The 14,920-nt window shown below is 40.8% G+C and overlaps 1 protein-coding gene across 2 annotated transcripts; it reads right to left on the bottom strand.

Annotated features, from left to right (window-relative positions):
• Nucleotides 1-9,124: 9,124 nt before the first annotated feature.
• Nucleotides 9,125-14,625, bottom strand: otpa (orthopedia homeobox a). Of its 2 annotated transcripts, none has more exons than XM_032570999.1 (3): nt 14,440-14,625; nt 13,500-13,927; nt 9,125-10,570 (listed from the first exon to the last, which is right to left on the bottom strand). In XM_032570999.1, exons 1-3 carry the CDS (start codon nt 14,513-14,515, stop codon nt 10,049-10,051), a joined length of 1,026 nt encoding a protein of 341 aa, XP_032426890.1. In that variant the 5' UTR covers nt 14,516-14,625; the 3' UTR covers nt 9,125-10,048. The 2 variants fall into 2 exon arrangements, with proteins under 2 accessions (XP_032426890.1, XP_032426891.1); XM_032571000.1 differs by having other exon boundaries at nt 14,479-14,624.
• Between the last annotated feature and the right edge of the window lie 295 nt (nt 14,626-14,920).

The following is a 14,920-nucleotide window of genomic DNA, read 5'->3' as shown; positions in this document are numbered from 1 at the left end:
CTGATTTCTGATTTAGTGTCGATCCGCCGCGCTTGTCAGGGTGGCCGCGAGGTGTTTTCCATGCGGTAATAGAAAAAAAAAAAAAAAGCTCAAGGGCAGCCGGAGAAGAGGAGAAGGGTTCGGGGGGGGGGGGGGGGGGGATTGGTCGACGTGGAGTGAATGGGCTTTTAAAATGGGAGGCTGCTTTTGGTTTTACCAGCACACACAAATCTCAGCAAGACGGATCACTGTAACTGCGGCCTGCTTTCTCTTAATCTTTTAAGAGCTAAAAGATTTATTATTATTATTATTATTATTATTATTATTTAAAAATGTCTGTAGTGCTTTAAACTTCTCCACTACTTTTTTTCCCCCTTTATCATCTTCCAAAGACAACTGGTTGGACTCAGAGGAAAAAGGGGCATGGGAGGGGCCAATAATTTGGCACGCCGCACTTTTCAGTTTTTTATTTGCTAAAAAAAAAAATGTTTTGAATCATGTAATATTTTCTCTCCGCTTTTCACAAATGTGTACCACTTTTTGTTGGTCTTTCACTTTAAATTCCAATAAAATACACTCATGGTTTTTTTTCCCTTTGTTTATTTGTTTGTATTGTGATAAAATATGGAAAAGTTCAAGAGGTGTAAATATTTTTGCGAGCCGCTTTGGATTCCGTTTTGTATTTGATCTTTGGTTTAGTCATTTTTTGCCAAAATGTGACTAAAATCAGTCAAATAAAAAATAAAAATAAAATGCTCACGCAAAACTGTTTCTGAATTTTTTTAAAAATTTTTTTAATCACTACTTCAGAGGTTTGTATCATATTTGTAGAAAAATAGAATCTTTCAGGAATCCTGCACAAATCAGGATTGGATTTTAAAGATAAGACAACTGGGATTTTAATTTCATTAGCAGCTGTGCGGATTAATGACTCGGAAAGTACAAGAAAAAAGTGTTTTAAAAACAGCAGAGGGAAACGGTTAATGGGCAGAGCTGATGTTTTTGTCAGATATGACCAATAGTAGGGATCCACTGTGCAGTGAAAGTCTCGACCACAGCGCTACAGACCAACCAGGAGCTACAATACAAGAAAGAAGAAAAAAAAACAAAAAAACTCTCACTTTTCCCTCTAACACTGTGCCTGATCTGATCCTCCTCCGGGCCGGGAAGGAAAACAAATGGTTGTGATGATGGAAGAGGAATTAGGCTGTGATTTAACAATGGACCAACAGGAGCGCTTCAGTAACGCGGAACCTCCCGAGCGCGCCGCTCTGCCGAGTCCTGCGGCGGGACGGGCTCTCGCTCCGGGCCCGACGCCTCTCACTGTCCGTCTTCATCAGGATGTCACTGCGTTCCGCTTCACCCGCCGCGGCCTCCCGGCGCCGCGCCGACCTCAGCGCACAGAAACGGGAGCAGGACGCGGCTCCTCCCAGAACAACGTCTATCGTCCCAGCAAACTTCAGCATCTTAATGCCGTTTTTTTTTTTTATGTGGTTGGCCAACAAATAGTGCGCGATTGTGGAGTGGAGGAGCGTTTTCTTCGCGTTCAGCGTTCTGCTTTCAACAAGTAAAAATTCCAAACAACACGGTGGTCATCATTTTTGTTAGAAACCTATTTGAAGTCACCAAACTTGTCGTGATTTCCTGCCTAGTTTCGTCCTCCTCCGTTCTGCCTCCCACAATGATTACTGCGTTCGCTAATTGATGGCGCCTGTGCCACTGCTTATATTAACTCTTACCCTGCGGTCACTGTGTTTCCACCATATACAGTAGTTGTGAAATTTGACATTTAGAAAATAAATTAGCTTGACGAAGAAAAAAAAAAAAACAACTCTTGATTTTTGCCACAAAGTTTTGCTGCTGGGATGAGGTGAGGTGTTTGTTTGTTTGTTTGGTCGTATCAAATTTCGCCAAACTGCAACAGAAATACTTTCCGCAAACACATGAATGATTTCAATGGATAATACCAGCGATACGCTATTCAATATGTAGAATATTCGCCGCACCGCACAGCATTCTGGGGGATGCAGGCAGAGAAAAGACTTTGGTTACCTAGTAACAACCTGTTGAGTGACTTCCGCAGCAGCAGCAGTTTCATGTTTCCCCACCGTGCCTCATAAATGCTAAAAAAATAAAACATCATGGAGTGAAAACTGTGGATAAAACAGGAAAGGTGACGCCACCGGTTTGACAATACTTCAGATATGCAAGACAAAAACTTCATCAATAATTATCAACATCGACAATTATCAATATGGGTTGATATGAAACTCTTATAAAGTGATATGTTTGTCAGTCATATTGTCCAGCACTATGTAAATACATGAGATTATAGCGAAGTGGCTAATTTGCCTACAGCGCATTGGCTGGTTGATGATTTTAATAAGAAGGAAAAGCAGCGTCAGACTAATGCACAAGAAAACTATTCCTGAAGGAGGATAGTGGGTAATTAGACAATTGTTTTCAAACTGTAGTCCGTAATGGTTCAATAATTTCCACTTTAAGTCAATAAGTTGAATAGCGTGAGCATAAAGGAGATAAAAAGAGTTGTAAACAATTAAGCTAGGCTAAGCTAAACATGCTAAACATTAGCCTGTGTCCTATAGCCTCGGACACTGTACCAAACAGATCTACTGCATAGTTTTCAAACTCTAAACAGAACCACGTGTTTTGTTTCAGTACATAAGTAACTTTTGTCACTCGAGTTTTGGTCCACGGTTCATTGTACTCAGAGCCTGCAGGGCATTTAGCTGAAGTCTCAGTGAATCGCCCCAAACACGCAGCCGGAGGTCAAGTGAAACGGTTTAGATCAACCACGTTGGGTTTCAAACAGTCTAGTCAAAGTCCAGATCTAAATCGAACGGCGAAGCAGCGGCAACAGCTAACACTTGATGAGCCCGAGGAAATGTAAATCTATTCACTGCTACAGCACCAAATCTTACCAAGGAGTTTTACTCTTGCTTTTTGAAATAAGACAAAACTCACTTACAAGTAACCTGTCAGCAAGATGGATGAGCTTGTTTTAAATAAATAATTCCTTAATATTGGTGGAAAAGTATTAGCTCCATTGGCAGATAAATTTACTATAACAAGACAATTTCCCCAGTGAAATAATCTAATACCTTTTCATTAATATTAAGGAATTATTTACTTAAAACAAGCTCAAATATCTTACTGATGGGATATTTTTAAGTTAGTTCAGTCTTAATTCACGTTTTGCACTAGAAACTAGACCAAAAAAATAATAGGTAAGATTTTGTGTTTTATATATGGAGCTAAATTGGGGCCATAAAGTTTGTTCAAAAGGGGGAGAAAAAAAAAAAATCATTTATACAGTTGAAACTGAAAAAAGTTTTAAGGCTAAAAAAACCCCCAAACTTTATGACCCCGACTTAGCTTCCGTACCTAAAGTCCGAGGTTGAACAAAAGCAGGAAGTGCACCTGATTGGCATATACGTGGCATTTACCGGCGTCCGTACGCTGACCGGGGGAGGGAGAGACGGCGCGTCCCAGCTTCTGTCACTTTGATTTGTCACATGGGCATGACTGTAATTGCTGTGTTTCAGTCATCGCGGGTTAATTATCAGCCCTGACCCGCAGCATTACAAACGGCCGTGCCGACACAGTCCCCGCATGAAGGCTGCCGGGATTATTCCGAAACAGCAAAAAGTTAGGGAGGCACACACACACACACACACCCCCACACACACGCACACACACACACACACACACACACACACACACCCCACACACACACACACACACCGTGACAGCGCAAAGCTGCCAAGTCTCTCCTCTCACTCCGCAGCAGAGCCCCCAACTGATCACCACCGTCTCGTCTCCCTCACGTCCTCCCTCCGTCATTTAGTGACCCACTAATGTTCTGTTCATTTTCTCTTATGAATAGATAATAGGCAGAAATCAAATCTCTTCATTTGCATGTAATACAATTAAGACCTTTTCAAACAATGACAAATGGAGGGAGCAGCGAGGTGTCAGTCAGCCTCGTCATCGGCGGGGGAAGCAGAGGCGGGATCGGAGGGGAGGGGAGGGGAGGCCCCCTCACCCCCCCACCAGCGTTTTAAACGAAAAATTAATAAAAGCTTCAGATGGAATCTTCTCGGCACCATCTGGAATAATAACAATCACAGAGACACTCCGAGACTCCGACTGTCAAATAAGATTTAAGTTCCCATGAATTTGAATTCACAAAATTCTCAAAGTGCCTGAGGAAACTCCCAAGAGCTTTTTTTAAAAAATTTATTTATTTTTATTATTATTGGTAAGTGGTGCCTAAACTGGCTTTAAAGATGCAGTATGTAACTTTTATTTTTAAAAATGTATATATATATATGTTGTTTTTTTTGTTTTGTTTTTTACGTATTTCTTGAATCTGTCAGCATGCTGTGACAGTACAGGACAGATAATCTGCGAAAAGATCGAGCTATTGCCCTGTGAAGAAACGGTCAAAAACAACCAATCAGAGCCAGGAGGCGGGTCTTAGCGCTGTCAATCACGCACTGGTGTATGCACTGCTAGATGTTCTAAAGGGCAAGAAAAAACTTACCGTCACATGTTGACTATTCCAACTAGCGTTAGCATCCATGACAAGATCCTGCTATCAGAAAGAGAGAAGGGGATGAGCAGCTGAGCCCCGCCTCCTGGCTCTGATTGGTTGTTTCTAGTTGGCGCTGGGAGAAAGCAGCGCAGCTTGATTTCTCTCACAGATTATCCGTCTCATGCTATTCTGTCACAGCACAGTGACATTTTAACAAATATGTACAAAAAATCTATAGATATTTTCATAAAAGTATACTGCAGCTTTAAAGAGGCGGGTGTTGTTTTTTTTAACTACACGCCCTGATTTGCAGGATGAACTTTTTAATACACACACTTCAATACGTTATGGGACACGTTTTTGTTTTTTAGAAAAGAAATGATTGTGGTTGTTTTTATGTGTATAAATACGCAACATGGACGTAGGCGTGGGCTCATAACGTCTCTCCTTCACCTTTGCTCCTAATGGACAAATTTGCGTGGATCTACTAATCGTAATAGTCTGCAGGGAGGCAAAGCAACTTATTACCAAAAAAAATGTCAAACTATTATTGTTCATTTGCACCTCTTGTTACAAATTCGTGAACCCTGATTTGTATGCCTGGGTTCCGCAAAAATGCACAGGATCTTATCGCGACGTTCTCCCTTACTGGTGCGAACGCAGCAAACAGACCCGCGTCTCCGTCTGACACAGACGCATAACCTCACATGCGGGGGGAAAAATTAATGGACTCCCATTCATAATCCCTGATAGAGAGAGAGAGAGAGAGACGCGTTCACCCTCGGGTGGTTTATTGACTGATTTCGTTTATTTGTGTGGAATAAGTAGGAGGCAAACATTGGCTCACGTCCGCGTTTCCCGCGACACACTCGCTGCACAGCATTGTGGGAGAAATGATCCCGCCGACGGCGGGGTCACTGATTGGCTGCCTCGTCGTCGTGTGACAAATTACCCAATGAAAAACAGGTTACCCGTTTCCACAAACTAATTAACCTGGCTGATAGTGAAGCTAATTATTACATTTTATATAATATTATTTCACATCTGTCGCCGTCGACTGCAGGAGTCTCTGCAACATCCGCTCAGTCAGGTTTTCTCTCTGCTGCTAAAGCAAACATGGCGCCATGAAAACCTTTTCAGTTTTGATCACAGCTTTCTGATGTCTTGTTGACCTTAAGCCATTTGTTTTGTAACTTTTCCCGATGATGTGCTGAGAGCCATTTGACCCGTTTGTCTCCAAGCTTTGACCTTCTGGCTGCTGTTTTATTTCAGTATTTCCATATAATGTTCTTTCTTCATGTTGCCATCGCTTTTGTGAAGTAATAGCAGCAAAACACCAGGACAAAGTTACACTTTTCGTCCCAGAAACTGTTATCAAGAGTTTTTCCAGCTCCATTGACCGTAACAATTGCACATGGCAATTTTGGAAAAAAAAAATTCAATAAATAAAGAAAGAAAGAAAACGCCAGTTTTTTAGCTGGGTTGATTTCTTTGCATGTAATGAAATTGGTTTATTTCGCAAAACTGCGACGGAAACACGTTTTGTTTTGTTTGTTTTTTTTTGCATCACGGGAGTCACATGATCAACAACCGGATGTTACCACTGGCGCAAAAACCACAGAAGACGACGACAGGAAGTAGTCGCAGGAAGATAGGACACATGTTTGGTTTTTTTTTGTTTGTATCACGTGGAAAAAAAACGTATTCATGTGTGATTTTAATTGCGTTTCTTACTTAATGGAAACACCAGAATCGCAAAATTTAGTTTTTTGAATATTGTTTTCTGTATTAATGGCTTCTTCCTCTCCCAGCGCCTTCCCACTTTTCAGTCAATGTTTAGCCAACGTTTTGTGTGATTTAACGTCAGACAGTCACGGGGGGGAAAAATGCGTTTTCATACAGTGTGTGTAAATATGTGGGTTCAACTGTGTTTGCTTTGAGATTGTGGAAGGAAGCCAAGAAAACGATGATGCAGATGAACTGTAGTTATGGCACGAGGCAAATGGAATCAGTTGTATACTGGCCAAGTTTATGGTATTTATAAAATACGCCGGGGTTACAAAGGACCAAACTCATCAAAAAATATGATCGATTTTCCAAAAATAAAGGAAGATATCTAATTTAGTTGAACAGTCGGAGTTCCACCAGTGCTTATCAGCCATCAATCAAAAATGGCTGGGCAACAAATATCAAATCTTGCCAGAATGTTTGTATTTTTACCCTATTTTTCTTCTTCTTCTTGAGAAAGCTGAAGATCAATGAATCTCGACAGTGACACCCTGGAACAATATTCTAATCTGTACAATTTGTGTCTGTCTCTTTGTTTTATCATCACATTCTTTTATTTTTTTTTACTTCATTTAATAACTTTTACATAGACATTCATGTGATTTATTGAAACATTTACTGTTTAATCCATTCATTTTTCGCTGTCTGTGGTCATTTCTCCATAGTACTTCCTGACTGAGGTGCAACTTGTCAGAAATTCTGAGAAATTAAATTAAACTTGTGATAAATACTAAAAAAAAGTGTTTCATGGTATGCGCAAATCACTCATTCTTCAGACAAATTGCTAATCATTTCTGTCCATTAATGTTCAACATAAATTATCAGCTACTGATGAGGCACCATGTACCCATTGGTTATTTTTGTTTCGTAACTATGATCAGTTTTTACATATATCTAGTCAGATTTGTGACAGATACGCAAGACAAACAACGATGCACACACACACACACATGCCCACACACAATTGTGTGTGTGTGTTACAATCTTTTGGACTTTGGGAGTACCCAGAAAAGAACTCATACATGCATGGGGAGAACATGAAAACTCCATGGGATTTGAGTACAACACACACTAGCAGCAAAGCAACAGTGGCATTGTGTAGCCTTGTTTTAATTTACTTATATGTGTGTGTGTGTGTGTGTGTGGGGGGGGGGGGGGTCCCACAGCAAATTACTTTTTAAGTAAATATTTCTATTGTCTATAACAAACTACAGAGAAACCGTCAGCGCATATAGAGGCAGTCAAGTTCAATTAATTAGCCTGGCTTCGTCTTGACAAATTATTTTTTAATTATCAAAAACACATGAGGAGAAAAAGGCATCATAAAAGAAAAGCACAATAAACACGCCCTCAGAGATTATACTGTCATAATAAAGCTGTTCTTAGACTTTTCTATGCTGCGTTTGAAAGTCGAACCAGAGATTTAATTGCTGATTTTGGAGTTAGAGCCTGTTGTGGATATTACCTGATATCAGAAAGGCTGTTATTCAATAAGTTCTATGGAATAAAAAGCGACACCTTTTACCCCACCGTGTTTGTTTTTGTAGCGTTAATGCTAACAAAGATACCCCTGATTTTGCCACTGTTTGCTCATTTGGGATCATGTCGAAATAGAGTTTTGTCCAGCAACAAGAGATATCACTCATAATCATCATCAACTTGCCAGAATTACTGAGTTATTTTATTTTTTCTCACCCATGAAGACGAGTCAGACTGAACACGGCAAGAAACTAACACTTCAAATTCTCCATGATTGTAACGTCTGTAGGCCAAATAGTAACAAAAATACTAAAAGGTCTTCAGTGTGACAGTGTGGTATGGACAATACGGCTCTCCACCCTGGGCGGCATCAACCCTGCGGGTCACATAAATGCTTGATGAAAAAAAAGACCCATCTCATCTAGTCAACAAACAAACGGTAGTCCAAGCTTAAGCCCTTAGAGAAAAAAATAACACAGCGACTCATTACGCTACACAACAGGAAATTTAATACATTTAATTCTAGTGACGTATTGTAGTTTGTAAATTATATGCTCCACAGGGTCCAAATTGTAACGTTCTGACTCAAATTTAACTAAAGGACACAAATTCTCATCCGACGTGAGCCGCGTCCAGCACAGAATCGTAGACTGACGAGTGGGTTACCTTATGAACGGCAGCGACTCATAGAACCGACGTAGAATTTGGACTTAAGAAAGTTTCGTTGTTACAATGAGAATTTAAGTTTGATCCAGATTTATATGGGTTTTTTTTTTTTTAAACAGCAAAAACCTGCTAGAAAGCCGAACCTTTAATTCTGAGTCAGACATTAGCAACCAACATGGCTGTGTGGTTGTCAGAGGAAAAATGTTTACATGCCAACCTTTAGGTTCATCACTTTTCAGCAATATTCTTTCACAGAGCTTAAGAAAAAAAAATATACCCTGGACTAGCTGAGTTTTAAAAAGTGGTTTGAATTTGACATATTTATCGAAGTGTCTATTTGCTATTGAACATTTTAAAAAAAGACAGCATTCCTACGTGCGTTCTGTAAATCTATGGGGAGTGATGGATGTCAGGGGGGTCCAGAAGGAGGATCTAACCAGGGGCCACATTCATTATAGAACCACCACTGAGCCGGTGACGTAGAACTTTTCACCAGAAAACACGATGAAGATGAAGAAATAATGGACGATCTTTATAATTTCTGCCTAAATTTGATTACAATTCCAAAGGAAACCTCTGCTCCCTTTTTTTTTTTTTTTGGAACCATTTCAAGCCCATTTTTGAGCTTCAAGAAACGAGGGTCGATCCATGATGTGACATTACTGAAAATGGTTTTTATTGGCTCATTTTACACTGAATTGATAGAAACATGTCCATGAAACAAAAATGGTTCCAACATTTAAGAAAGGCATATTTTGATCATAAGCACAGACAGAGTTCTGGAAACAGAAGGTTATCACAAACCGACCAAATGGGAACAAGAGTGTTTTCCGCTACACAAAAACATCCTATAGAACAGGTTATAGTTAAATCAGCTTCCATGTCTTACTTTAGAGTATCCCCCCCCCCCCCCCCCCCCTTTTTTGTTGTATTTTCTTTACTCATCATTATTGTTATCATCACTATATTTTGCTTTTGACAGCACATGCAGTCAAGTCATCATCCAGATTGTCCTGATTCCTGTTAGATTTAGATCATCTTTCTCTCTCCGATGGTAGGCGACGAATTTCAGTTGCCAGTCTTTGAAACCTCCAAGCACATTTTTATGTATTTTATTATTATTTATTTATTTTTATTATTTTATTTTATTTTTTTATTTTTTGCTTTGGCACTTCCAGTGTGAAACCCTTTGGCCCTTTGGCGGCAGGAGGAAAAGTGGAAATCTGCAACCTTGTTGTGCTCTGAAGCGTCTCCAGAATGTGCGTCCTCAGAAACAGACACGAGTGTCACCGAGAACCAAATAAATACCGAGAGAACCAATAAGTTAATTTAAATAGACAAATAAATAGACAGAGAGGCCACATGCGAAATAATAACTTATAGCTTTGACCGGAACCAGCCCTGTGGTTGATAAGAGGCCAGCAGGCCTGATGGAGAGAGTCTCTTCTCCTCATATTTGTGGAGGGGGAAAAAAAAAAAGAGTCAGGTGCCTGCAGATTCACAAGTATCCTGGTTTTGTTTTTTTTTGTTGTTTTGAATGCAAGAGACCTAAATGCAGAAAGAAAAATCTCTTCGGCACTAAGTGAAGCTCATGGAGACTGTGTGCTCCAGCGCTTTGCGACGCAGCGACGCGATGCTCGTCCCTCTCCAGACGTCACTGTCCGGGGAGCTACACAGCTGAGGCGAGCCGGCCACGTTGGTGGGGCCGGAGAGAGACGCCGGGACCATCCCGGGAAACGTGGGCTGGTACAGGTGCGACTGCAGCCCGGACCCGTTGGACGACATGTTGGACAGACCCATGGAGTTGGGCGGCGGCCCCGCGCCGAGGCTGCACTGGGACAGGGACTGCGCCATGGCCTGCTGACGGCCCAGGGCGGGCGGCAGCTGCAGCTGAGACACGCCGGGCATCCCCGCCGTGGCCCAGCGGGTGTCGTTGGCGTGGAAGGAGCAGAGGCTGTCGCCCATGGCCGCCGCCGCGGCCGCCGCCGACGGGAACTGGGGCAGGCCGTGGTGCGTGGGTAGCAGCGTCCCCGGCGCTCGGAACACGTTGGTGGTCTTCTTGCGCTTCTTCCACTTGGCGCGTCTGTTCTGGAACCAGACCTGCGTACAGAGACAGGCGACGGTGAGTCAGGAGGGAGGTGGCGCATTGACAGGTAGGGTTGCCATGACATCATTGTGTGATCATCACAGTAATGCCAACAAGCAGCGATAAATCAGTCGACTGGGAAACAGTGCTCGGGGTCAAATCGCCGATTCATACCCTATACTGTACCCAGGAGTATCCATTTCATATCTCGATCTTTTCATATGAGAAACGGTCGATTTTAACATTTGAGGTAAGAAAAATAACTCTAACCGACCTCAGGTAAGTACTGTGAGCCCACATGAGAATTGTGCATGAAGATATATATATATATATATATATATATGTATATATATATATATATATATATATATATATATATATATATATATATATATATATATATATCTATATATATATATATATATATATATATATATATATATATATATATATATATATATATATATATATATATATATATATATATCCTATATATTAATATATATATAAAATATTTACCGCGATTAATATCATTTTAATCGAAAACCATATATCAACAAAACAAACATATTCTGTCTGGGATTAAGAGAGTAGAAACATACAAGATTGAATAATATCAACAGTTACAAATATATGAGCAAATATATATTTGCTTATACTAACTAAACGGCAACAACTGCAAACTGATCTCAGATGGGGATCCTTACTTTTTTTCCCCTACACAATATTTAATAGAATAAATCAAATTTGCGCCCTAATTGTTACTTTGGACTTTCCATGGCGCGCTCGCTCGCCCCTAACAAAGACAATATTCCAGCAGAGATCAATAGTTTGTTCTGTAATCCCGGAGTCCTTGGGCTCCTGTAAGCGGCAGACGAGCCTGTGATTAATGTGGAGATTTGCTTGAGAAAGCGGGCCGCGGTAATAAGAGCGGCGCCATCTCGCTCCCGGCGAAGCCAGCCGTGAAATCCGGCCTGAAATGCATTACACTTTCGGCGTGGCGAAAAAAGAAAACGCAATCTCTCATTGGGTCTGGAAAGACAGAGTGCTCTGCTGTCTGCGCGGCGCCGCGGCATTAAGACGTGCGGCGCGCTGACAGGCCCATCGCCAAAGGCGCGGCGCCGCCTTCCTCCGCTCCCTCGGAGCCGCATCATTTCACTAATTCTGATTTTATGCAAATACTCCAGACACCGAACGGGCCCATCCAATCATAATAATGATTATTAGAGTATTATTTCACACGGGAGCAGCTAAAGTGCAATTGCACTATGCGTCTTTTTTTTGTTTTTTGCTTTATTTCTTTCTTTCTTTCTGTCTTACTCAGTCAGGATTTTTGCAGAGTCGATGTTCGAATAAACCGCTTAGACAAAACGCTGAGGGAGAGAGAAAGGGGGAAGAGAGAAGCAATAGACGGAGTGTGTAAGCAAATTATAGACGAACTTTGAGCATGACATAAATTCAGAACAGTTGAAAGCTAATATGTGCTTGATCAGCGGCCATTAAATGAGTGTAATAAAGCTGCTATCAGCGTCCGGGTCCCTGTAGATCCATTACACTGGATGGGCAGGAAATGTAGGCCAATCTTAATTAGGCTGAATGAAAGGCAGAGACGCCTCGTCACTGCAGCTCGGTCTAAAAAATAAATACATAAGTAAACAAACAAAACGAGGGTTTATATATATTCCTCGGAAGCGCCAGTTTTAGATATTGGTAACGATGATCGAAAACAAATTGTTCGCGTAATTTCTCCGTACACGGTTGCGAGCCAATGTCTCCAGATGAAGTAAACGAATAAAGCTCCCAGGCGTAAATTTGTCATTGTTTTTATCATTATTGTTGCTGCAATTGTTATTATAATTGATATTATTGTTGCTGTTAATGTGACTACATTGGAAATGATAAATATTATTATGCGGGCTAAATCTGTGCAGCTACAATAATCACTGCAACCAGCCGCAGATGTTGCCATAATATATATATATATATATATATATATATATATATATATATATATATATATATATATATATATATATATATATATATATATATATATATATATATATATATATATATATATATATATATATGACACAGCTGTTATAAAAAATAGAATAAAATAAAATGAGTAAAAATAAAAAAATACTAATAATAAAACTTTAGTTGAGTTAAAAGCAGTAACCTTATTTTCGGTTTTGATTTATTTTTGTTCATTTATTTGTGTGAATTATGATAGTGAATTTTTAAAAATCTGCAGCAGCGCTTATGTCTATCTATGCGTTATGTTTCCGTTGTTGTTGTTTTTTTTGCCTCGTCACATGAAGTAAACATGAAGTAAACATGAAGTCCTTTTACGTGTTTTCTGTTGCAAAGGAACACGGTGAAATGTGGGACTCGAACCTCTCGGTGGGTGACTTTAAGTGATGTGAGATGATGATGATGATGATGATGATGATGATGATGATGGTGATGGTGATTGCATCACGAGTGGTAAAACGAATGAAAAGCATGATCGTTTCCTTTATCGCTGTTTTTATTTAAATTTTATTTTTTTGGGGGGGGGAATCCTTTTTTGCTTTAAATTTCCCTCTAGGTTACTTTTCTACTGTTACTTTCAGCAAAAAAAATAATAATAATAAAATAATAAAATAAATTAAATAAAATCCGGAATGAAATGATTCTCTATAGCGGAAGACTTTTGACTTTTTTATTCTGTTTTTGATTTTCACCAATAAACACTGCTTAGACAAACACGCATTATCTATCCAAAATAAACTGCGAACTACAGCGCTTGTTTTTGACTCTCCGTAAAATCATTTGTTTGTTTAAAGCTTCTTCTTTTTTTTCTCTCTCTCTCTCTCCCAGAAATGTACACGAGAGGTGGAAAAAAGTAAAATAAAATAAAATAAAATAAAAAATAAAAACGTTCTTAACGGGGCCCACCTGAACTCTCGACTCCGTCAGGCCGATCCGCAGTGCCAGCTCCTCCCGCATGAAGATGTCCGGGTAGTGCGTCTTGGCGAAGCTGCGCTCCAGCTCGTTGAGCTGCGCCGGGGTGAAGCGGGTCCGGTGCCGCTTCTGCTTCTGGCTCTGCTGCCCTCCGGACTGGTTCGGGTTGTTTCCGCTGCTGCTGTTGTTGTTCTGCTGCTGCTGCTGCTTCTCCTGCTCCTTGCTGTTCACCTGCACCGGGTTGGAGCCGCCGCCGCCGCCGCCGCCGCCGCCGCTGATGTCGTCACCGGGGAGCATCGTGGCTCCTTCCACGCCGTCCGGACCCAGCTCCCCGGAGTGTCCCGGGTCAGGTCCGCCGCCCCCGAGCCTGCACTTCAGAGCTTCCCTGTGGCCCAGGAGCTCCGCCGCCGCGTCCTTCATCCCTGCACACCAACAACCAAGAGCAGGTGAGATTTTTTTAAATTTTTTATTATTATTTGTTTTTGCACCGATGAAAGCCCTGCTAGAGAAGAAGAAAAAAAACAACAATAGTTAGAGGAAAAACTGAACATGCACAGAAACATGAAACATTACAAGAGAAATTTGTTGAATTATATAAAAAAAAAACCTGATGCGTTATTATATATATTTTTGAAAGAAAAATCAGAATCGAATGCATGCATTAAGCCATCCAGCACAAACAGAAGAATTAAGTACAACTATTTACCATGCGCACTGCAATCTGCTCCTTAAATACGCCTTCGCTCGATTCGATCGCGCCGAGTTCTTAGGAATTTGTTAAATCAAATTACAGCGTAATGTAATAATAATAATAATTACTTTTCCAATGAATTAGGCGAATTTAGCTCTATTCTGGCACATTAAGGCGTCATAAGGAGCAAATTGGACACAATTTTCTGAGCTTGATTTAAGATTAGAAGTTCCTCCAGCTTACAGTAGAGTTGGAGACCGGAGTTTGGTGACGATAACTCACCGAGGCGAGCATCCAGGAGGTCGGCGTGAGAAAGCATTGCGCACCGCTCCAGGGCGAAATGCTATTCCCACACACGAAAAAAATAAATAAATAAATAAATAAAAAAATAAAATAAAAACAAAAAAAAAAAATCTCTATGACTTTAACCTATTTAAGAAAAAATATATAGCCTAAATGAAAGCAAATTCGGTTTGTGGTTAAAAGGGAGGTTCGTTGCATTATAATGTAGTTTAGAGGAACGGGGAGGCGCTTAGCGGCGGAATGAACCCATGAGCTCCTCCAAACGAGAACCAATCAGAGCCGAAGCCCAAAGCATGTCAGCTTTAGCGCCAGACCCCGACTGCCCCCCCACTCCACTCCAACACCACCTTCCTCCATCCTCCTCCTCCTCCATCCTCTCGCTTCTCACAAGTTCATTCCTCCTCATTCCTGTAATTGGCTT

This window comes from Xiphophorus hellerii, chromosome 8 (assembly GCF_003331165.1).
Source record: "Xiphophorus hellerii strain 12219 chromosome 8, Xiphophorus_hellerii-4.1, whole genome shotgun sequence".
NCBI classification, from domain to species: Eukaryota; Metazoa; Chordata; class Actinopteri; order Cyprinodontiformes; family Poeciliidae; genus Xiphophorus; species Xiphophorus hellerii.
This window is presented reverse-complemented; position numbering and strand designations above follow the sequence as displayed.